The 25924-nt window shown below is 43.6% G+C and overlaps 1 protein-coding gene across 1 annotated transcript in view; it reads right to left on the bottom strand.

Annotated features, from left to right (window-relative positions):
- The window catches only part of oafa (OAF homolog a), a 38575-nt gene extending 14093 nt beyond the window's left edge, over positions 1–24482 (bottom strand). Inside the window, exon 1 of the mRNA XM_079515017.1 lies at positions 23548–24482. Within this exon, the coding sequence (XP_079371143.1) occupies positions 23548–23772 (225 nt within the window). The 5' untranslated portion in view covers positions 23773–24482. The remainder of the gene's footprint in view (positions 1–23547) is intronic.
- Positions 24483–25924: the final 1442 nt, after the last annotated feature.

The raw sequence follows: 25924 nt of genomic DNA, 5'->3' as shown, positions 1-25924 counted from the left end.
TAGAGACCATGATTACTGCAGCTGTGAGGCAACAGCGCTACCGACTGTGCCCCCAGAGCGACACACTTTGACCTTGTAGACCTTCTACGTTTAATGCTTTTGTGTGACACTGTGGTGGTGGCTCAGGGGTAGAGTGGCTGGATGGTAACCGCAAGGTTGCCTGTTCGAACCCCGGCTCCCCCAGAGTTACTGTCGAAGTGTCCTTGAGCAAGACACTGAACCCCTAATTGCTCCCGATGTGCTGGCTAGTGCCTTGCATGGTTTCTGCCGCCATCGGTGTATGTGTGAATGGGTGAATTGATGCACAATCTATGTAAAGCGCCTTGGATAAAGGCGCTATATAAATGCACCAATAAACCATTAAACATTAAACACTGTAGTGTAGTCAAGTAGGGCATGACTTAATTCATGAAAAAAACGCAAAAAGTTAAAATATGGAGATAAGAGGTTTCTGCCCGACAGCAACGACACATTCAGGATTTGGCGTATACCGAGCCCCACATGGGGATGGCTTCACAAGACATGGGATCTGTGGCCAGCCTGTGTGACGGCACGTCAGGCAAAGTTTCATTCCAATCCGAGCCCCGTTGACTTCCATTCTGAAATGGAAAGCTAAATACAATTTCACAAAAATATATGAAGACATGCTTCTGTGGCCTACTGGCAATGTGCACATGAAATATGGCACAGATCGGTCTAGTGGTTTGTGAGATTCACAGACAAACACACACGATGGGTAAACATAAACACAAAGTCAGATGTCGGTGGTGCTCCTTGTTGAAAGGGGATTCACGCTCACGGTCATATCATTAAACAAACACTGCTGCGTGCTACCACACATTCAGGTCACGCACCTGCATTGATTTCCTCTTGACCTTTGTGACACATGAACATTGCACACTTCAGTCAGCAACACTCATGTCATGTATATTAGATTTAACCAGTTATCGCAACGTAGTAAATACGAGAGCTGGCCTGAAGCAAGACGGTGAATTCAGTTTAACTTGAGCTATGCAAACAGGCCTGTTCAATATCACCGTTGAGCCATGAGCCATACTCTATTCAAACCGAGAAAGCATCTTTGTCATTTTTTATTTCTTTGGCAATTCAATAATAGTGAAAATATGTACAAATCATATTTTCAGATGGGGGTCAGTACGTGCCTCTGTTGCATTGTAGCCTCCAATAAAAGGTCCTAGAGACCTATTTTCTATACACATTAAAACTCCCGACTGATTCGACTAGAGTCTGGGACAGCCCTAAGCACCACTGAATTAGACAAATACGTTTTTTCGAAAACTGTTATGATTTAGAACATACATGGGAAACTGGCGGACCGGCGGCCACATACGGCCCTCACCTTCACTTAATGTGGCCCTCAGGTTAATATCAGAATACTGATATATTATTGATTTGCAAACATGACCCGCTTTAATTACTTAAATGAATAGCTTAATGAGTAGTTATTGTCTTTTTTTATGTCCAATGTATTTGTAACATGGCATTTGAAAGGCATTTGTAATTAAATATTTTTTTTAACTTTTCAGGAGAAAAATAGCTCAAAACGTGTCGCAGTGCGACGCATTTTGAGATTGTAGATCGGCAATTCTTTGCCTCGACAGTAATATGCAATGTGGCCCTGGATTGAGTGTGGAAATATAGTGGCCCTCTCCATCGTCAAAGTTGCCCACCCCTGATTTAGAAGACATTGTAGAATTCGGCCTCTTAATGAGTTCAGTAGAATGGTTGAGGCTGGGGTGGTCAAGGCAAAGCTTTGTAGTAGCAGTGTGTGCAGACAGAATGACCATACGTGTTGGTTTTGGCCGGGATTGTCCACAGTTTCAAGCTGGGTGTCCCGAGATCCGACAAATATCGCCCAACACACTAAAATGTCCACCATTCAGTGCAAAATTATCTTTTACAACAAATTAAAATAACTGTTCTGTTGAAAGGTGCAGTCACTAAGTGTGCTAAGTGCAAAAAATAATTGCCCTCCCTGGTGAAAACACCACGCTAAAATAAAAGTAAAGCATTAAAAAGAAGATCTCAAAGAGGTTGTCAAAATTAGCGATATTAACTGCGACCAAGGGTCCCGGTTTGGGGTTTTGAAAATAAAGCATTGAGAAGCAGTTGGATGATTAGAAACACTTATTCAGTCAGCAGACTAATAGGACAGCTGATTACAGCTAGGAGGAAAGCATATGACTCCTCCTGCGTCCTGCATGAGCCAACTAAATGCTTCATTTATAATGTACCTGAAATCAGACTACAGTATACCAGTGTCAACGTGGCTGAATTGAAAGAGGATCAGTCTCACACATTGTGAGTCTTGTGACATCATGACACTTTTCAGGAGGTGGATTACTGCCCTGCATGTGAGCAGCCATGAGTTCCCATGGCTCCTTCAAAAGGACAGTGGGAGGAAGGCGTCCAAGTCGGCTTCATAAATCAACACTGTGTACACAATGCGGCAACGCACTGACTGCATGTACTCTACACACATACGCAACACTGCAGTGCATACACGACTATACAAAACGCTGCAGTGCACAGACATTCTAGTTACGTACAGTCGTACACATTATTGCATTAAACATCCATCAGTGGTTCTCAGCAGAATCCTCGTATCGCCATATTCAACGTTTTTTGTGATTTTTCGTAAAATTAACGCCCTAATTTGATCATACTACAGCATCATACAAAAGCATCAAAAGTTGTAGATCCACAACTTCGAAACAACACCTTTTGAGCTTGTAGATCTGCAAATTTTGCTTACAAAATAAATAAAAATGAATCCTGAAAAGTTTTACTTTTGGACATGTGAGGTTTCCACCCACCAACGATATGCATTAGGTAGGATCTCTGACTCGGACCACAATTTACACTGTAAAATCCTCAGTGTTATCTCGACTCTGAGAGAGAGAGAGAGAGAGAGAGAGAGAGAGAGAGAGAGAGAGAGAGAGAAAGAGAGAGAGAGAGAGAGAGAGACCCCCTTATGGGTTAATTCTGTTCCTCATTCTATTCTTTTACCTGGGGACGCACAGGAACCCCCTCAAGGAACCCTGTGGGGTGCCCCGGAAAGCTATGGAGAACCACCGACGTCCATACATGCATAACTGTGAGCTAAACGAACAGTTCCCAGGCTCCAGCCGTCGATGGAATGGGAGAGGTAAGTGGCTAAAAACAATAAAAATGACGATTATGATAATAACGTGAATATCCGGAGGGTTTGAGAGCTGTTCAAATAATGAGCGTGAGCTCTTCAAAAACAAACAGAGCAATAACAATGACATCATCTGCACTAAAAGCAGTCACATCCAGCTCTGTTTGTTTGGACAAGACCAGACACCCATCTGTCTGCCTGTCACCTCTAGTGTGCCAACTTACACTTCAATTCAATGGAGCTTTATTGGCATGAGAAAACATACGTTTACATTGCCAAAGCAAGTGTAATTAAAAATATAATAAAAACTGTTCGGGAAAGTATATAGTTGGAGGGATTTGGAGCATTTTGTAAACACAAATGTTGTGGTATAAAGCTTTTTTGGAACAAATAGCAATGTTTTGCAGTCACTTTGGGACTAATAGCGGCACATCACTGGCTGGCTGTCGCACGCGCACGCGCACACACACACTGTGTACACACACACACACACACACACACACACACACACACACACACACACACACACACACACACACACACACACACACACACACACACACACACACACACACACACACACACACACACACACACACACACACACACACACACACACACACACACACACACACACACACACACACACACACACCTTTCTAACATGCGTCAGGCTCAGACACATAGGGCTGATCAATGCACAGCCTCAATTTGCCCAGTGTGATCGTCTCACTTGCGGGTCGAAGTTGTCATTGTGGGGTGTTAGGGTATCACCCCTGGTGTTAGGTGATCATTTTATGGATCTTAATATCTTAGCAACAGCAGGATGCATCAGGATGCATCTACCACATTGTTCCATCCACCGTCCATCCACGGTTTCATGTACAGTATTAATTTGCGACAGTTTCCTTACATATATTAACTTTTGGCTGATGAAATTTTTATGTGGAAAAGGGAGGGGTATATCTCCTTGTGCTGCAGGGAGCGCTGAGCCTCTGTGAATGGTCCGTCTCCGTCTGTTTTTCTCTCGTTTAATTTGATCTATTTATTGTTTTATAAAATCTTTCTCCTCTTCAAACGCAGCATTTTTCTGACTGCTACATGAGGGTACAGACTGCGGCGCCTGTTTTGCGGGTTTCTCTCTGCAGTAACAGTTTGTGGCTGATGTGTTGCCGGTGCCGCTGCAACATTTATGCGGTACTGCTAGTCTCATGCTGCCCGTAGGTGCGCACGATATGCACACTTTCAGTGCAAAAACTCCTCTAGTCCCGAAACCGTCCCGGCTGAGATCAATTTAAGTCACAAATAGATCTTTTATAGTCCCTAGGACGTAGGGACCCCCTTAGTCTGGAGTCCTGACCGTCACACACACACATTCTTCAGCTCTAAAATAAGTCAGATCACTGAATAACTATTTGCTCTTTTTATAGGACAGTAATTTTATGAATGCAAATGTACCTGTCAATTTCTTACAGAAAATAGCCGATCTACAACGCATTGTACCGTGATGTGTTGTGGCCTTGTAGATCTGCCATTTTCGGTGAGTGACACCAGCCTGTAACCAAGTAAAATAACCAAGAATAACTCGTAACACTAACGCAAACCTCTAAGTCTAAAGGTCCTTTCAAATTGGCAGCAATTAACGCGCCTAGTAATTCATTTTCAATGAGACCTGGATTTTGTTTAGCTTTTTTGGAGACCTAGCCGTCATTGATTAACGTCTGCGTTAATCGATGCCCGTCTGAAAGGACCTTTAGGCCTACTCAAAAAAAGAAATCGTATTTCTAAACCATTTATCTTGTTAAGAACCACAAACAATCCTGAAATTGTATATTTCTCAAATTCTACTAAACTTCCTGGATCTTTGGTGCTCCCAAGTACAACTCTCTCTCACACACACACAACTCTCTCTCTCACACTCACACACACACACACACACACACACACACACACACACACACACACACACACACACACACACACACACACACACACACACACACACACACACACACACACACAGTGTGGAGAAAGCCACCCGGGTGAATTAAATGCTTGCTATGCACTGGGCGTGTTGTCCTCAACTGATGATGAAACATGAATAATCAAAGGAAGGCATCCGTTCACCTGCTGCAGTAATATCCAGACAGCGAGAGAAAGTGCTGAACTTCACTGATCAAACAGAACACATTCTCTTTTGAAATGAGCTGCCAAGGCAGGTTGGTAATGTTTTGATGGGGGAGAGATACCAGGTGAATGCCTCCCGACAGCCCATGAGAAGTGCAATCCTGCTGGGCGGTAACTCAGAGAGACCCTACCATAGAGTTATAAATAATAGAGACGGCACCGGTTCCCATCCCATTGCATGGAGTTGCTCACCCAGCGCATGAGGCGTTTTCACCACTTCTTCCGGGTTGGGAAAGTGGTTGGCTACGCCAGGGGTTCTCAACGTTTTTGGCTGGGGACCCCCCCCGGAAATGCTTTTGGCCAGGTCTCGCATGTCTGCATTCAAATCAACGGAGCTTTCATGAACGCGCTGGCTGGGCCATAAACATGAACGAGCACCGCGAGTCATTCGTGCGCCACATTCGCATTGGCCCAATGCCGCTCAAGCTGCAGTACCTACTTTCGGCCTCCATGTCCATTTCGCGTCAGTGTTTCCTCTCGGTGGTCGGTCCGTTTGTAACCAACCACTTTTACTTTACTATACTTGATATATGTGAGAATACCCGATTCACAAGCTCATCACTTCTTGCAATGCATTTTGAGCTTGTATATTGTTGCTTTTTTGGGGGGGGGGCTTTTTTATGGATGGGACATAGTGAAGATAGACAGGAAACGGAGAGAGAGAGAGACTGGGAATGACACGTAGCAAAGGTCATCAGGATCGGGACTCGAACCCGCAACACACTGTCAGGCATGCGGCTATATGTGGTATGGACCTGGACCGCTAGGCCTGCGGGCGCCTCTTGTATATTGCTGTGGGGCAGAAACCTCAGACTGGGAACAGTGGAACAGCTTGCCGAACTGCTATATATTTTTTTATTTGAATCCTGAAAAGTAACTAAATAAATATGCCTTTTTTTTTAAGTTGAGAGAATTTGAGATTTTTGGAAAATGTATTACATGCCTAAAATAGTTGACTGTGTTATGCCAAGTGGATACCTTAACTAATGCCCATGCCAGGACTGTGTGTGTGTGTGTGTGTGTGTGTGTGTGTGTGTGTGTGTGTGTGTGTGTGTGTGTGTGTGTGTGTGTGTGTGTGTGTGTGTGTGCGGCATGCAAGTGGTGTGCTTGCAAACCATCTCCTGCTGGCAGTCCTCGTTGCCCCTGTCCGGTGGGGACAAAACACAGATTCTGTCAAGAGCGGACAGCGGAGCTCCCAAACGACCCGCATTATAAATCACAAGACAAAGAGAACACACGCCGACAACTCTGAATATAAAACACATGACAGCGTCCTGATACTGCAATTTTAATGCTGTATGCAAGTTTAGTTCACCTCACATGCACCCCAAGTAACCACCGTTAAAAAATGATGACTACTTCACCGAGAAGTTGAAAGTGATTTATTTTCGCCCCCAGGGTCATTTTCAGTCACGTTTATTTCCTCAAGTAGTAATATAAGGCCTATATCAGCAAAGTGAGTCACCCCCAGTAAAAGACCTTTCCACATAATTACATGAAATTAAGGCTTTGAACAGGCCAACATTCAAGAGGAAATCGGCATGTAGCAGCGGACATTCAAAATTAAAAAAGGGAGGATATTTTTTTCCTTCTCAAAAAAGGTTAGATGATTTCATGCAGAGAAAGAAACGGTGGGTCCTTGAGTCTGCCACCGGGGATTGTGTAAATGTCAGCTCAGCAAGGAATACAAGCGCCGGAGCAGAGATTCCTCAGCGCTGCTCCTTGACACCAGGGAGTAAGACTTGGTAGACAAACCACTGCTGCTTAGTGCTGGCCAACAGCCAGACACAGTGTGCTCTGTATTCATGCGACCTGAGTAATGGGTCAAACCCAGAGTTACCCGGGTTGGATTCTCACTATTTGTTGCACAACTTATTATACACGGCTATTAAAAGCCTGATTTATACTCAAGTTACACAACGCGTTGGCAGCTTGTAGATCTTGTTATCAACACTGGCACGCAACCAAGTATAACTGAGGCTTTAAGTCACTGGGGTCTCAACGTCGTTTCCGGGGCCCACCAGGGTCCGAGATCCGAATGGCCCCTTACGGGTCTGTAACTCTGACAGTACGTTTTAACAGCGGGCGAGCATCGGCCGACACATCGCCCAATTGCCCGAAAAGATGAATTATTTGTATATTTTCGGGTGACGATGCTCCGCCCACTTTCCGACCATCGCCTGTTCGCCTATTCGCCGGTAGTCACCGGGTCCCATAGACAAATAATTCATTCCGGAAAATTCGTCTGGCTGTCGCCCGCTGTTAAAACGTACTGTGAGAGAGTACGTGTGGAACCAAACGGACCCGTTAATTTACCACTGAGAATATTACATTGAAATTAAAGAGATTAAAAACATGGTATCAGATGGGGGTCCGTGGTCTAATCAATGCATGTCAAATTTGGAGTACTAAAAATTCAAAGGATTCAGAGCCACTGGCTTTAGTTTGCACGTGCGTGCATGCGTGCGTGTCTGTGTGTTGTTTTGTTTTACAAATTGAACCCTGCCCACTACACAGGCCTAGGACTAGCGGACCATTTCATGGGTGGTTACCTTTGGTGGGAGAGATTATTTAAAGAGGTGCACAAAAGCCTATTCAGATGGTCAAAAGGTGCCATTTACAGTGAGCATTCTCCGTCCTGGTAGCTGTAACCAGGCTAGCCAAACACCCTGTGTGTAGAGAGAATATACTTGTTGGTTTATTGGCTGTGAAAATAAGAGCTGCGTGTGTGCGTGCGTGCGTGCGTGCGGAGCCAAAACATTGGGCTCTCATTGAAAAGAGAGCAGGTTGTTTTCGCCGAAGGTTCAGCAGCTACTCCACTGAAGTGAATGTTCCCAGACACTAAAGTCTCACTTTGGACACCATGTTAACCATGCCAACTCACGCTTGCTTGCTCTCGCACGCACGCACGCACGCACGCACGCACACACGCACGCACGCACGCACACGCACGCACACACACACACACACACACACACAAACACAGCCAGAGGCGGTCCCCGGGGTAAGAGGCCCTTCCTGTTTTCCAATCCCCTCTAAGACCCTGTCTGTTGATAAGGCTGACGGACTGACTGCGGAGGCCTGTTGGTCATCCACGCTCTGATGACTAATTAAAAAGGATTACAGCGTGCCTATAAATCTATGTGACAGACTTTGTGTGGCTAATTAAACTGTACAAGGTGCATATACAATCTTTTCAAGGATTGATATGTGATCTATGTGGGTGGGGGCTGGGGGGAGAGACGGCCTCATTTGTGAAGCCATGTGTTATTCAGACAGATGGCACACTGGTGTACAGGTTCTGAAAGTGTGTGTGGGAGGGAAGGGCGAATGGAAAGGAAATTCTCTATTAAATTTAATTAAAACTCAGATTTTAATAGAAGATTATTGAGCCTCTCCACCTGGTGTCCCTATTTTAGGGCATGACATCATTGTCTAAATCCTTCTAGAATTGGCAAAACCGTTCAAAAGTAGCATATCAAAAAGCACATTTCACAATAGAGGGCCAGAAACTATGGCTATTTGGGGGGTCTTTGGCATGGAAAACCTTTTTTGGAACCCCTGGCCCTGCTTTAGTGGAGCACAATCGAACAACCTTCCACTCCAGTCCTTCAACCATTTATTTGTTCAACGAAACAGGAACAAAATTGTCCATTCTCGGCATCCCTCCTCCACACACATTCCTAATGTCTCAGATTCCCCCTTAAAAACAACACAAGGGGGGAGGGATTACCATGCGTTTGGTGATGGTGAGAGTGTGTGTGTGTGTGTGTGTGTGTGTGTGTGTGTGTGTGTGTGTGTGTGTGTGTGTGTGTGTGTGTGTGTGTGTGTGTGTGTGTGTGTGTGTGTGTGTGTGTGTGTGTGTGTGTGTGTTCGCGTGTGGGGGGGTATTTACCTTGGTGCATGAGGGGGGACCCCAGTGAAAAGGCACAGGTGTAGCTTGGGATTAAAGATCAGGTTGGGAGGAGACTGAGGGAGAAAAGGGTGAAACCGGGGGGAGCAGACAAAAGGAGTGAGAGAAAAGCTCCTCCTGTCCTGTGGCTGAGAAGAAATGCTTGAGTTGAGGCTAATTACAGAGGCTCCGACGCCAGGAATGTGGAGTCAGCTTTGAGGGACTGGTCACACCTGGCCTTCCCGAGGAGCCGGCAAACGAGTAAACAGTGGGAGTGGACAGACGATAACATGGCTCTGAATGGAAGACATTCCCTTCCGCTGCTCTCCTCACCACAATGGAAGCTCTGATGTCACACAGCAGGTGACACTTCCAACCTGGCGGCAACATTTTAGAAATGTTGTTTGTTATGGATGGAAAGTGTCCAGAAGATTGTCCCAAAAGAGATGTCAATCGTCTTTGTTTAACCCACCTCTAACCAGTACCACTGCAGATCCACAAAAAGGTTTGGAAACTTAACTAATAATACCAAATGGTATTGTATATTATATTGTATATACATATTATATATTTTATTTCTATCTATGATTAGTCACGTTTAAAACGAGGCACAGCTTCGGGTGTTTGTGGAATGAGCAACACAGCTAAAAGTGTGGGTAGCGCTTTGCAAAACCTTTTTTTTTGTCAGAATCCCCTGAAATATTTTTCCGTTGGTATTCACCCTTGTTTTCAGTTGCTTGGTGGATTGGAGGATTGTACTCTCTCACAGTAATAAGGAAAAAACAGTGCATATATAGTGTCAGGGGCATCAGTAGTGTGTGGAAGAGCTGTGTTGCTCATTCCACAAATGCCCAATCCTTACAACCGTCCTGTACATCGTTGTAAAGGTGACTAACAACAACATGTATCTAAAATATGATACCAATTGGTATTATTAAATGGGAGAAATAATCGACCGAAGTTACGTTTCCGAACTTTTTTGTGCAACGCAGATTGGTGAAAATAGCATTTTATTCACAAAAACAATTTCCGGATTGCAGCTGTAAAGTAACCAATGCTCAGGATTTTATGGTGCATTTCTTATGCCCTTAGGAGTTGGCTGCCTTGCTACATAGCCGGCATACAAGGTGGAAACCTTGACTCCAGACCTTTAAGTACTTATTGTGTGTTTGTGGGAGTTATGGGCAAGCCAGTGTGAGGGATCCATTCACTTGCACAGAATGTGTAAGCAATTATCAAGACAGCCCAAACTGTTTTGGGACACTTTGTATGCAGGAAATGAGGGGGAGAAAGACAAACCGGTGTGTGCTAACCGGCAAGGAAATGAGGCTTGATAGATGAGGCATAAACAGTAATGATAGTAAGGGCATTTTATCAGGTATTTGACCAATCTGGGAACTAAATCGTTACCAAGACATTTCTTCACCAATGTGTTTCTAAAGGTGTCTAATAACATGTACTAAAAGTTTGAAATTCAACTCCTGTGGGAAATTGAGTTATTAGCATAATATGCGACCATACCCTTAACATCCTATATAAGGCAAAAAAGTCCAAATTTCATCATTCTTTAAGTAGCATGTGACATATGAAACTAGGGGGTTTTCATGATTCTGAATCCATTCCAAGCATTAGTTTTGCACAAAAAACACTCCTTGGGCTAAATTAGGCCATATCCACTTGACCAAATGTGCTGACCTCATCACGTTTGAGAGGCCGTTTTCCTCCCAAGGAATGTTTTTTGTGCAAAACTAATGCTTGGAATGGATTCAGAATCATGAAAACCCTATAGTTTCATGTCACATGCTACTTAAAGAATGATGAAATTTTGACTTTTTTGCATTATATAGGATGTTAAGGGTATGGTCACATATTATGCTAATAACTCAATTTCCCACGGGAGTTGAATTTCAAACTTTTAGTACATGTTATTAGACACCTTTAGAAACACATTGGTGAAGAAATTTCTTGGTAACGATTTAGTTCCCAGATTTTCAGAGATTTCTCTTACTATGATGACTACTAACAGTCCAGTGGTGGACAAAGTACTATACACCATCTCTATAGTCATTTGATCAACATGGATCTCTCGGATTGTCCGGATCCTATCCCGCCCGATTGGCTATAAGATCGCCGTCCAAAGTTTGCAGGATTGGTCCGTTTGGAACAAAATGCCTCAAATCATGAACACAGCGTTCGATTTCCGTGGACAAATACTCACATTCCTAGTAGGCAGAGGCCATTAATGCCAGGCCATAAGGCTGATTTGGAAAAAAAAAGTGGCGCTATAACAGATTTGTGTTTTTGAGGGGCGCTAGCCCCTCCTATATAAAGCTTTTGTCTCCACAAAATGTCCGCAACAAACATTAAATGACAATGAAGGGAACATGTACGCCATCTTGTCACCACACGTCTCATATTTGCCATCGACAATGAACGGAGAAATTAGGTCAAATGTCCCCCAAATATGACGTCAATTTGTGGCAACAGGCATTCTGATTGGCCAGTATGAGATGATGCATGATGATGTACGATGATATAAGAGCGCCCCTCACTTCACGCGGGTGGTTTTACCTATAACTGCACCGATCTGTGTAAAACGTTGTATGCACGGCACACTCCACATTTTTGATATTATTTACTCCTTCGGATTCTATTAACACTTACGATGCTGCCAGAGTTCTTCAGAATAAAAGGCGCTAGAGTGCCAAGCAGATGGGCGGGTTTTACTCTGAAAAGCCCCACCTTCCATTTCCCCCCAAAACCGGGAGATATAATGTTCCATTACTAGCTCACACTGTCAAGTCTGATCTCTCTTTAGAAGAGTTAACCCATTTTGGGCGGGAACCCTTTTTGGTGTTTTAAGCATTATGTTATACTTTAGCTATAGAGGGTATGCGCGTGACATCATCGTACCTGGAAGTAATGCGGGAACGCCCACTGAGTGGCAAAAAACTACTTTCTGGCCTTGACAGCCCATTCATCCAAACAGAAAAGTCCTGTCTGATTGCATTAAACAATGTTAAAATCACCAACATTGCAGCTGTACGAAAAACATGAATTATCCTCTATCTGCAAAGTTTTTGTTTCATAAAAATCCACCATAGAAACGTTATGAGCTACTTTCTGTCAAGAAATGCCCTGCATTTGATTATTTTTCTAAGTGTCTGCCTGCTGCATTATGTGACATTTAGAAACAGGGGGTACGCAGGACGCTTGAGTGATTTCCAACGAGCGCTTCCAAACTCCAACCCTCCATGCTGCTCAATGTTTTGCCACTCAGTCTAGGTGAGGGGGGCGTGTCCTGATGGGAAAATCATGCATGTGCATACTCTCTATAGAAAAATAGCAGATCTACAAGCTTGTAGGTCTGCTATTTTTGAAAATAGCTATGTTAGGTATAGAGTAGGCCTACTAAAGTAAATGTACTTTATTACTGTCCACCACTGGTTACTGTCCACCACTCATATCCTGCTATGAATATGACTGTAGTAGCGTATGGCCAAGCTATTGAACACGGTGATAAATCTCATTCAAAGACTGGAATTAAAGAAGTTCTTATCAAAGCCTTGGAAACAAAATACCACAATTAAATCTAGCTTTGATTAAAAAGCTTTGGTATGATGAAATGGCACTTATTAGGCATCTCTTTTCTCCCGAGATTCAACTTGTTTATGTGTCAAATTCTTTTTCAAGTCTGTTTTGACATGTGAATGTTGTTTCTGGACGAAAACAGACATGAATAATAATTACACAGAGACAGATTACAATCAGAGTCAAATACATTTGGTGGGTTTTTACAGAGTATTCCTGCTCTTTTATTGCCAAGCATATGCTTTTTATCAGCTAAAGTTTATGTTCTCAACAGATAAATCACATAGCCTTGTGCGTGCTTCCACAATATCCTTGAGAACTTAAGATAATGAGCTCCCCAGGTCTCTTCCTTCCCCCTTTCCAGGGATTTAGCAATGGAGGTGATGTTGTACTACGTTAAAAAGATTGCCAGGTTTGTGGTTCAATAACCAGTGAGAAGGCCTGTTATTTAGAATCAATAAGCTCAGGACTGTCACTGGAGGATTAATCTCTTATTGAACAGTTTCAACCCAAATCTTTTTTGCCACCAAGTGCATTAAAAGCTATCTATTTTCTGCATAGAGGACAAAAAGTTCCCCTCGCTTGTTCTACTACTGTATTTAACAAAAAGTTTCAGTAAGGGATTTGAAAGGATTCCTGATGTATGTGCGAATATAAATCTATACCATTTTCTTTTCTTTTTTACAAACCCCTTAAGGTCCTTAGACACAATGGGCCCGATTCATCAAGCAAAATAACACAGATTTTTATCAGACCCTTATGATATCATCGTACATCATCACGACGTAACATGTCTATATGCTCAGACACTATGACGTAAAATTGTCCAGTTATTGTCAATGGGAATTTAATCTTAGACAAACATAGACAATAGGTTATGATGTAAAAGTCTCCACTCATTGTCAATGGGAATTTTGTGTATTCACCTACCTTATATGGAGCTAAAATGGGCGTGGATGTTCTATTACACCAGGCGACACCGGGTGAAACGCTTGGGAAAGAGGTGAAATGAGCTACAGCCGCGATACGCACAGAATTATGAATTCAGTTCACAACACGTTTGGTGAATGGTACGTGAGATTGGGCGTACCGAACATACATCCTCTTTTAGTCACTATTCACACTTGGGTGTAAATTGGTGAATCGGGCCCACGGGACTTTTATTTTGTGTGAGTAATTCACCCGGAAATATATTTTTTCTAACTTGTTTTTTCTAACTAAGTTGTTTTTGGCATGACACGAGTACACAGAACGCAATATAATGTATGGCGATAAAGCCACTTATTTGGATTTTGGAACAACGCTGATTTTTCAATAATTAAAGCCAGCATTAAGCTAGGAATGAGGCATCATCAACTAGATGATATAGTTTTTATATAGATCTTTTATTTTGTAAACACCTTAAAGGTCATAAGTGAAATGAAATGTGTAACACAACAGCTGCACCTCAGTTATGCACTTTTCTAAGTTTAGCGCCAGAAGAAGCAACTAAACTATCATTATAAAAGCCACAACAACAGGTCAAATCACATCTGACTTCCACGTAACCAACAGGAGATAGCCAACGAGATGACACACTCTGTTCTCATGACAAAGGAGAGACAGGATATTTAAGGACAAGATGAGCCTTCTTAAGCCCTGAGGCCGATTCTACAAATGTCTTCTAAGTCCTAACATCAGCGATTCTCAAACCTTTTCTTGTAAAGGACCCCACAAATTATATGTATTTGGCTGCCGACCCCCATCTCAAAATATTTAGTTCCTGGGACCCCCAAAGCAAAGATTTAAGAGTAAAAAAATAAAGTTCACTTTTAAAACTATATATATCAGGGATTTTCAACGTATGAACCAGGGACAACCACCCTGACTGAGAATCAACCTGGGGACCACTGTTGTGTTGGGAGGGCGGATATGGATATGGTCTTGGTGTGGGGGGAAATTAACCTTCCAGATTAAACTCATGATGCTGTTCATTGCAACATTGAATCATTATGGTGACTCAACCAGGCAATCCGGTACAGTTTCTCTTGAGATTCTGTGGAAGTTCTTCACGTCCGACTTCCCAGTAACCGACAACATTGATGCGTCATCATCATACGCCTACATAATGCTTCCCTATGTACTAAATGCATGGTCAGGGACCACATGCAACGGATCACCAGTGGTCCACAGACCACCAGTTGAAAACCCATGTATATATATATATATATATATATATATATATATATATATATATATATATTCAAAGATTTGCAAAATGTTCACGAATTTTGAAAAATAGCAGACCTACAAGCTCATAGATCACAAAAAGTGACATGCTATGAGACTGATCTGACTTCATAGAAACAAGCCACTTTAACTGCTTTAACCAACATGCATAATTTTTGGTTTGCAATTCAAATAAACTAACTAATCACCAATCAACTAACAGAGCTTAAGTGATTAACTTTCTCCATTGGCTGCTTATCTGTAACTGTAAGCCCTTGTTTGTAGTTACCAGTGGTGAGTGGTCATGCTATGAGACTGATCTGACTTCATAGAAACAAGCCACTTTAACCAACATGCGTCATTTTTGGTTTGCAATTCAAATAAACTAACTAATCACCAATCAACTAACAGAGCTTAAGTGATTAACTTTCTCCATTGGCTGCTTATCTGTAACTGTTTGTAGTTACCAGTGGTGAAGTGGTCCCAGTATAAGGTACAGCAGAAGCTACAGCCACTCTGCACTACTGTGAAGGACGGTGTCCCAAATCCTTTGACAGGGACGATTTTTTTTGGGGGGGTGGGGGTGGGGGGGGGGGGGGGGGGGGGGTAGCTGGGGCTAGGACTAAGACTAGGAGGGAGGCTCAGAAATAAGTCCTTCCAGTGTCTTTCCCCGGAGTGTCCTGGCCTCTCTCACCTCCCGCCTGGGACAGATTGTGGGAATGGGTCAATAGGAAGCCTTTTCATTATCAGCAGCAGAGAGGCCAACATCTGGCCTGCTGGTGGGATCAGGGATAAAGGATAAAGACATCAACCAGAGGGGCCACGGGAGGCCTGGGGGGGGGGGCCTCCAAGGGGCCACAGCGAACCCATAGAAGCCGACCGGCCCTCTGTGATACAGAGTCAGCAGAGAACAAAAGGTAGGAGAAAGGGCTCTTGTAGTAACTGTTCGGAAACCGTCTTTCGACAATGAACGATGTGGAAAAGACAGAAACAGATTAAGTGAATAACAAACCCACCCAGCGGTCTTCATCCTAAACAAATAGGCTATCATCATCCTATGTGCTATTTCAGGTATAATGTGTGTACATTGCACGCTGCCAAAAGCCAGTGATTATTATTCATACACTCACATTCTTTTAAATGAATACAAACTGGCCAAAAAAAAACAGGATATCTCACAGACCCTTATTGTTTCTAACAAAACAAAAACAACCTGTTTAACTCCATAGACCCCCAATGGTCTATAGTAGGCCCCTTCCTTTTTTTTGTATTCCACACCATTTCGCTGAAAACAGCCGATCTAGAAGCTCGACCACACAAAGTGCCAAATAGTTAAAGCTAATTTGGTCTCTCCATCACACAGGTGTCACGTACCAAAAATAACATAGAAATCACACCCGTGTGAAGTGAGGGGCACTCTTATCATCGTACATCATGTAATTCCGGCCAATCAGAATTTGCGTCCTCACCTTCGTCTCCAATGTTTGTGTTACGCAATTTTTTACACAAACACTCAACATTGTCGATTCATTGTCAATGCGCGCGCGCACGCACGCACGCACGCACGCACGCACGCACGCACGCACGCACACGCACACGCACACGCACACGCACACGCACACGCACACGCACACGCACACGCACACGCACACGCACACACACACACACACACACACACACACACACACACACACACACACCTTACCAAAAAAATCACACCCGTGTGAACTGAGTGGTGCAGTGACGTCACACACTAACCATAGCAACCATGCTCACCCCTACGTGGCCCCACGTACAGGTACACTGGTACATACAGACAAAGCTGGTTATTGGAGTGGTTTGCACCACTCAAAAATAACAGATTTACACGCTAAGAGGGTTCGTTTTGCCATGCCCCTTTCCCAACAGACAGTAGAAAAGGGAGAGTCGGTTCCCTCAACAGATTCCCATGAATTGCTTTCTGTGCTTCATTATGCAATAAGCTCAGTATCTGTGCAGCGCCCGCCTGCCTGCCTCTCTCCCCCACATGCAGCTGAGCCATAGCCAACACAAACCTGCGTAGGAGTCCAACTCTTTCAAGGACCATTGCCACTTAAAGGCCTAATAACAGAATGTCTTAAGGATCATGATGCTTGTTCAAATAAGAATGTTTTGAGGTTCACTTTTTATTCAATCACGCAGAGGAATGTGAAAATTATAACCGAGATAAGCTTTACTTATCAAGGGTTCAATGACTTTTAGTCACTCGAGGATGAGTCACGGCAGCAGGGGGTGGTAGGAAGATGTTTGTGCCTCTGCATTCTAATGTTTCCTCAATGGCATCTGAAACCACAGACATTTCTGGGAAAACGATGACACTTGCCCTTAAAAAAAAAGGACTTAACAAGTGTGTGCAAAAGGCAGTGGGGTGGGAGGGAGGGTTGGGAGGGAGGGAGTTGTGTCAAGGATGGAAGGCAAGGTGTGGCTGTGAAGAACAGCAGAAAACAAAGCATGCACGACATGGTGACTGCACTGATTTGAAACAGATTCACCCACGAGCAAGAAAACTCCACGCCGAGGGCTAGTTCCCACAAATTAAAAAAGGATATCATGAATTGCAAATAAGTCACCTACACAAAAGCACTACAGTATCACAGTCTATGGTGTGGTTCAAGTTTTCAGCCACTTAATTGTCCAGTTTTGTCGGGTGACACGCAAACGGCTTTGAAAGAACTAGGGATGGGCACCTGCCAAAGTGGGTCATGGATATATCCCAAAGGGAGGGCACACAGAAAGACCAACCAACCTAACCTCCCAACCCCACCCCTGACTCTGCTGCCTTTTTTCTTCTTTTACACAGACGCTCACACAATTGGTTGTGTAAAGAATCACCAATTCATTTTCAGGCTTAGCTTATACTGTATTCATAAAAAGCATCCAGCTCAGGATATGCAGTTATAGGATGAGCTGGCCTCGGGGGTTGAAACACTATCTGGTTTGTAAGGCAAAGATAAAAACAGGATTATTATTAAAAGAGCTGATGTGCTCATTCACGGCTCTGCGCCATTGTTTACAGTAAAAGCCCCAGACGTTCAACATGATAGTGTGAGATTGAGTGTCAAGTGGATTGAAAACATCTGTTGCTCACCTGACCCAACCAGCATCATTATAGGGTGGTGGCAGTGGTTTGTCAGTTTACTTTGTCTCATCTGCTTTTAACAACAACAAAAAAAAGGAGGAATATTTGGAGGGGAAAGAGATACATGAAAGGAACCACATAAAACTAAGATTTACTGTAACATGCCTCAGACATGGAAAATGTTTGAAGTTTCTTTTGTTGGTGAAGTCACCAACATTCCTGCATTGATCAAACACAGTATTTTGGGGTCTGAGTGACACAGCGTTATGACACGGCCAGCGCACCAACGCTCTGATGAATGATTAGAGCTCTCCGACTAAAGGTTGCTGCATCTGGAGAGGTATAGAGACCCAATAGCCATTTGTTAAACCTCTCAAATATGCGAGACATTTTCATTTGATTATCCTCCAAGAGAGACGTTTATGTTCTATTCAAGGTCTGAGAGCCGTGTGCGTTACCAATTCCTCCCACAGTGCCCAGTGAGGGAGAAAAAAAACAATCTCTACTTCAAATGGAAGGGAAGCACATTTTCGGATTTGTCTGCTGCCGTTACACATTTGCTCACGGACAATGAGCCGGCCGTACGGGAAGCCACAGAGCATTGAGCAACTCAGCAAACCTTGGATGATTCACACTCACTATATACACTGTGTACTAACTACCGTGAGCAACTCCATGCCAATCACATTATTTTCTTTACCATCAAGTACTTTTCAGGGTCAGGGATACATCCTGCTGTTAAGTGCTTTGAATGTGGCACAAAACAATCAAACACATGCACAAAGATTCCTGGAAAAACCAAATCTCACATTCAGCAGAAGTATTATTCTTGGGGAGGGCCATGTAATGCAACACACTGCTTTAACAACTCCAGCTCTAGTCGAATGTTTTCTAAAATAGCCAACCTACGAGCTCTCAGGTCTCAACATGTGAGCTTGTAGATCGGTTATTTTGTAAAGAAAACAAAATGGTTTTGAGTCATTTTGTGAGCTTTTATTTGATATAGTAGAAACACAGGAAAAACACAGAGAGAGAGAGAGAGTGAGTGACATGCAGCAAATGATCCACCCGGCCAGGAATCGAACTGGGGACTCACTGCCAGGCATTAGAGTTAGAGCCCATCACGTCGTACACTCGCTAACCATCGGATCGCCCCAGGGTGAAAGTGGTTTTAACCAATGCAGCTACAGTCAGACAGCGACTGATTTAGGGGGACGAAACACACATCGCACCTCAACAAGAACCTCGACCTGTGCAATAAGAGCACCTACCTACCCACCCCACCATCTGCCCTCCTCTGGCTGCTAACCCCCCCCCCCCCCCCCCCCCCCCCCCCCCCCATTGTTTGACGTCCCTGTTTAAACACTTTTCTTCCCACATGTGGCTCCTCTGGACCGTAAATTTCACATGGCAGCTGGAAGTCACAGTTCATCCAACTTTCCATAAATCTTGGAGATACTGTTGCGAGAGTCAGGATGAAAACCACATGGAGGAATGGAAAGAGAGCGAGAGAGAAAGAGAGAGAGACGCCTGCGAGTGGAACTGATAGGCTAAATCAGGAAGCAGAAAACCAAAGTGATCTAAGACGACTTGATTCAAATAACCCGAACCATCTGTATGAGCGTTTTTACACATGCGAGACGGTAAGCCGGACGCCCCTACGAGGCCTACTTCCCTAAAACCTTTGGGTCTTCAGAACCCCGTGGCTCCCTGCTGCTCCGGCGTGTCTTTGTCTTGGCGTGTCAACAATGATTGGCCCTGGCGGCCTCTTCTCTTTCAAGTCTAAATTAGCTGTTTTGGTTAGTGAAGCAGACGTCCAGATCAAAAAGGTCAGACATGCCCACTTAATCCTGGTAAATCTCCCCCCTTTACATCTCGCCAGCCTGTCAGCCCGCAGTGTGACGGTAACCATCACAGACACATGCCTTCAGCACCGTCAGTCGCAGAGTGCCACGACTACCACGGTGTGTGATTGGGTTATTGCATCCACCCAGGGAATGACATTTTCAAGTCCCGATTTATACTTTGTCGTATGACAGTGGTGGGGACCGGAAATAGCCGATCTATAAGCTCATAATGTATGGTGCGTAGTGAGCTTATTATAGATCTGCTATTTTCTGTTCTGCGACACTGACACAGGAGCATAACTTAGGCATGTAGGTGTCTCAGACGTGTGGTAGTGATTGTTGAAGACAGAAAACCCTCTCAGGTTTCAGACCATCACGAAGGAGATAGTAAAATGTTCCCCTAGTGAGTGATACTTGATCCACACACTACCACTTTTAGAAGAATGCTAAAGGTGGCCCACTCACGTCTCTGGGAGTACTTGGGTTGTGAGTTGTGACTGAGGCTACGGAGTCAGTGGTGGGGTGCATATCTGTGGGGGAGACGGTGACCATGTATGCACTCTGGACACTCACACTTATCACCTTTGGAGATGTAATAGTTACTACAGGACCCGATCTTGCGTGCCGGGTAGGGCAGCACGCAAGATCGGATCCTGTAGTAACTACAACTCACAACCCGGGGGCATGCGTTTAGTTAGACATACTAACAGTCAGACACACCTCACAGGAAGCCACGGGTGGATTTTAACCTGCAGCATGTGTGATTTTTAACCTGCAGCACGGGTGATTTCTAACCTGCAGCACGGGTTTGTCTGACTAATGACTGTAGGACTGTTGGTATGTCTAGGGCAGCAGTGCATGGCCAAACCTATTTGGCCATGCACCCCCTGTTATGTCCCGACCCAGCTGACGCACCCCCCTCATGGAAATATAAGCTATGTAGAGACATATATTTCTTATTTATCCACATATATGCACATATATGAACCTGAATATGGCATATATAAGAAGCATAGGCTGTATTCTGCATATACTTGGCAGAATATGTTAATATATTTAAAACTAGAAATGCACTCTGTCGAGCTGCAGGCCATGTATGTAGTAGGCCTATGTATGGCCTATATTGTGCGCAACCAGAGCGTGCAAGTACTGCTACTAACTAATGTCTACTCACTGTTCTAAATCCTTTAGACCCGTTATTGACCTTATACCAACCCTGAAACGTACCTTGCACGTAACTTTGGGAATGTGTCATAGTAGCTTGTTTACAACTGAAACGGACTTCCTGTGCATAACTTCCTCTTCAAAATAAGAGCCACATGTAATGATCAGTCAACACTAGATTTATTTCTAAGTCTACTTACAGGACATCAACATCACATTTGAGTTCCTTTTGAATGCCTGTCAGATTTCTCTACATAACTGTCTCAGCTGTTGGTGCGCAAATGCGCCTTGCATGCCTTTGATCTACGCGCAGAAAACATTTTGACAATGTATGCGCACTGGCGCATAGGTTGTGTGGTGTGCCCCCCTGATTATTAATAACATCTAAACATGTAACATGTAAATAACATGAACATAGTACTCTTATTATGCATATCGCATTCTCGCCAAGAAATATTTTCGAGTTAAAGGGAGAAAAAAAACGGGGAAAAAAACCGAATGGTTCAAGCCCATTAATTAAGATTCGAGTGCCAACCCTAACGAGCGAAGGTTCGAACCCCGAATGTTCGGGGACAGCCTTAACACACACACACGTCGGCCAACGCAGCCGATTACAGTACTTGCGCGCTCTGCTTGTGCAAGTAATAAAACTATAGCACCACCATTAGCCTTTTCATGTCGTGCACGCCCTAGAGGGCGCTCGCACGCACCACAGTTTGGGAACCACTGGTCTAGGGTAAGGCACGCAAGATAGGGTCCCGTGTGTGAGCTGCTATACTTGTTCATGTGGGAGTTACTGGTTCTGAGCTGCCCACAAACCTAACACATACGCTGAGTATGTGTCCTATAGGTTTGTGGGCAGCTTCTCTTTAGGCTTCAGGTCCGGAGGGGCTGTGTTGTGTGTGTGTGTGTGTGTGTGTGTGTGTGTGTGTGTGTGTGTGTGTGTGTGTGTGTGTGTGTGTGTGTGTGTGTGTGTGTGTGTGTGTGTGTGTGTGTCTTACATGTATTTTCAAATGTACTTGAATGCACCGTATGCTGTTAAAAACAAAGGCATGTTTAATACTGCACTATTAATTGTATGTATTTCCATGTGGCAGGGCCAGGCAGGGCCAGGCAGGCAGCTTGTGTGTGTCCAAGACACATATGGGACAAATGAGGTGTACCTTGAAGTTGAACCATACCATGCCCCCGCAGGTAACAATTATCCTTAACCCAAAAGGCTATCAAGCCTCATTGCCTCACAGACTTTAGAATTTGCTAAAGAAATGTAAGTCACAATATTAGTGCCAAGTCAGAGTCAGACTAATAAAAGAGAAAGCATTTACTCTTTTCATCCTGTAGTGTAGTGCCAACATGGCAACATTTCCTAGATTTGTTGAGGAAAGCTTATTGATATCCTGGTGCAGGCCAAATGGGCATGCAAAATACAGAGTGACGTCATTGCTGTAAGACAGTGGCTGTCAAATTTCAACCTTCTTTTTGAGGGGCGCAGGTTAATGTCCGTCTTTAGTTCAATGTTTGTTTTGTAAACGCCATTGACAATGAAGGGACAATTTACATCATAAAGTAACTCGTTACATCATATTGTCTCTTTATTGTTAAAGGTGTTTACATCACCATTACATCACCTAATCAACATGAGTTAGACTTTAATATATTAGCGCCCCTCACTTCACACAGGTGTGATTTTTGAGGGGCGCTAGCCCCTCCTATATATGGCTTTAATGTTTGTTTTTTAACAATGTTTGTTTAAGAAAACGCCATACACAATAAGAAAACGCCATAGACAATAAGAAAACACCACAGACAATAAAGAGAAATCTAATGTTTGTTTTGAGGACAAACATTATGTTGTAATTTATGTTGTAAGATGATGAGAGCGCCCCTCACTTCACACGGGTGTGATTTTTAATCTTAAGGGACCTAATTTAATACGATTATTTATATGACTTTTTACTCTGGGACCCAATTGAAGGACATTGTTATCGTGACTGAGACATGATTTGGTATGATCTGATGTAGTCTGTCCACAATCCCTTACTACTATCTAGTCTATTTAGGCCTATGTATGCCATTATTGTACTATCTTTAGTTGTACTTAATTGCACAGTAGCCTAATACTGGTTACGTTAAACTATTATTAACTAAAGCAGATTAACTATCAGTCAATTAAAGGAGGCACCCCTGGAACCGACTCAAGGACCCGCTGGGGGGGCACTGCAGTAAAAGCAGCTATATTGACTCCACTTTATTAGATAATAATGTAATTTACGTAAATATAGGTGGCAAAAACAACAGCCAAGGGTCATTACATTCTGATGTCATTTAAAAACAGGACCCCCCCCCCCCCCCCCCACAAACACACACACACACTCACCTGTTTGAAGTCTGCTATAAAAGTGATCAGTGTCCCATCTCCCTGTTTGAACTCTACTGATATGATGTCTTTGTCGCTGTCCGCTTCCAGCACCTCTTCTGTGATCAGACCGTCGGTGAGTCGAACCCGAACCCTGAGTTCAGAACCCCTGAGTCCCGTAGCGAGCAGCAGAGCGCACAGCACTAGTATACCGAATGAAACCGGAGGGACGCAACTCGCAAACATTCCAAAAGACGGCTTAAAAAAAAGCAAAACTGAACCGAAGAACAATGCAGGAAAAGAAGAATCTAAATAAGAGAGACAACGAGTTCAGTTCATAGTAATATCAATAACGTCCTCTTTATTATTTTCGCTGGATTTCGATGAGCCATTTGCGACCGTTCAGTTTGTGAATGTGAATAAAACCCGTGCGTTCGTCTCCCATACTTTGTTACGGTCCTTTTTAAAGTGGCTCTCTGTCCGCTTTCTTGGGCCACTTCGCAGATTCGCGAGGAAAAGCTCATCGAAATGACACCGAACCGAGTCGTTCATGCCTCCTTAAAAAAAATCTCTGCTTTTCACCAGCGCTGCCAACCAAAGTTCCCTTCCATTGAGAAATGTTAAAGCCTCTCTCTCAGAGTCAAGCTGCACTTAGTGCAGGCTCATGCGCAACTCCGGTCCTCGAGTCGCTACTACAAGCAAAACTCTCTCTGTCTGTTGATCATGGCACGTTGCTGCTTCGCATTCTGTTGATATCCCCGTGTTCTCTCCCTCTCTCTCTCTCTCCCTCTCTCTCTCTCTCTCGCTCTCTTCTATTCATCCAGTCCATCGGTCGGTGTCCCACCACTTCTCGCTTGTGGCCTCCCAAAGTTACCAAACTTTCAGTTGTGTGAGTGAATGTGGTGGTGGTGGTAGTAAACTCTTAAAGACACACATACACACTGCACACACACCACCCTCACAAACTCTGTGCCCATCCCCCTTAGGGCTCATGTGACCCGTCACTCCAACAAGTAGGCTGAACTAATACCCCCCAACAACCGTTGTAGGTGTTATTAGCTTATTTAATCATAGCTGTGTGGCTGTTGTTGGATATACCCTTGCATGTTTATGAAGAGGGCACCTGTTCTGAAGAGTATTGCTTATGTTTAGAATAGATGAATCAAACACCTTGGTTTATTATCAACTTGTTGTTGTGCGCCAGGGCTGGCCCTAGGATTAAGCATTAAAGCATTAAATTAATATTTTATATTAATATTTTAAGGGGCGATAGCCCCTCCTATGTCCAGCTTTTTGGTGTGTGTATTAAAAACAAAATTTGTCCTAACACAAACATTAAATCCCATTGACAATGAATGGACAATTTTGAGTGTTTGTGTAAACACAAACATTGCGTAACACAAACATTGAAGACAAAGGTGAGGATGCAAATTCTGATTGGCCGGAATGAGATGATGCATGATGATGTACGATGATTTTAATATAGGCCCATAATAATACAATAACAGGGTTGAAAATAAACAGGGTTACATTCACATATTTAACATTCACATAATCACACTAATACATAGCCTATGGGGCCTGCCCAAATTCAAACAAAACAGGTGCACAAATGTCACTCATGAATTATTTTAGTTCATCATCAATAAGTTGCTTATTAAAAGCCTATAGCACCATTTGCACAATGGTGCTATATAGCCCCTGTCGTTAAAGGTGCTATACAGCACCCTTTGACAAAGGTATGAATAGTTTATTTCGATCTTTTTTCAGAGAGACATTACAATGAAACATTTTCTTTTAAAGCATTCGAAAAGGTAGGCCTATAGGCAGAAGCTTATAGCTTAATGGTACATGACCTTTAAAGAGCGGTGTTATATAGCACCATTTGATGATTGGTACTAGTATGTAGCACCAAAATGGTTCCCCTAATATGACTACGAGCAAAGAACCACTGAAGAACATCTGAAGCACTGATTTCTTTTTAGAGTGTATCACACTTTCTGATTGCCTGCGAGCTTGTAGAAGAGTCAAGCAGACCACATCATCACAGCCCAAATTACTATGAGTCTTCCCATCAACCCTGCTTCTGCTAGTTCCATCTGTCTAGTGCCAGGCAGGTGTTCGAGGTGTAAGAGCAGACTTCTTCATTGGAAAATGAATAAAGCTAATCTCACTAGACGTGACTGCAGGAGCAGACGTCACAGTAAGACAGAATTTAAAGGCACAGCTTTCTCAAGAAGTGTGATCTTCTGAGGTGGGAATGTTCAAAGGATTCTCAATTAGTCTGAACAATTTCTATGACAGGCTCCAGAGGTGACTTCACCTAGGACACAATTTTTGTTTTTGATTACAGTGTGTGCATTATTATGTGCGCATGTGCCCTGCCCCAGTGTTGGTT

This window comes from Electrona antarctica, assembly GCF_951216825.1.
Source record: "Electrona antarctica genome assembly, chromosome: 11".
NCBI lineage: Eukaryota > Metazoa > Chordata > Actinopteri > Myctophiformes > Myctophidae > Electrona > Electrona antarctica.
This window is presented reverse-complemented; position numbering and strand designations above follow the sequence as displayed.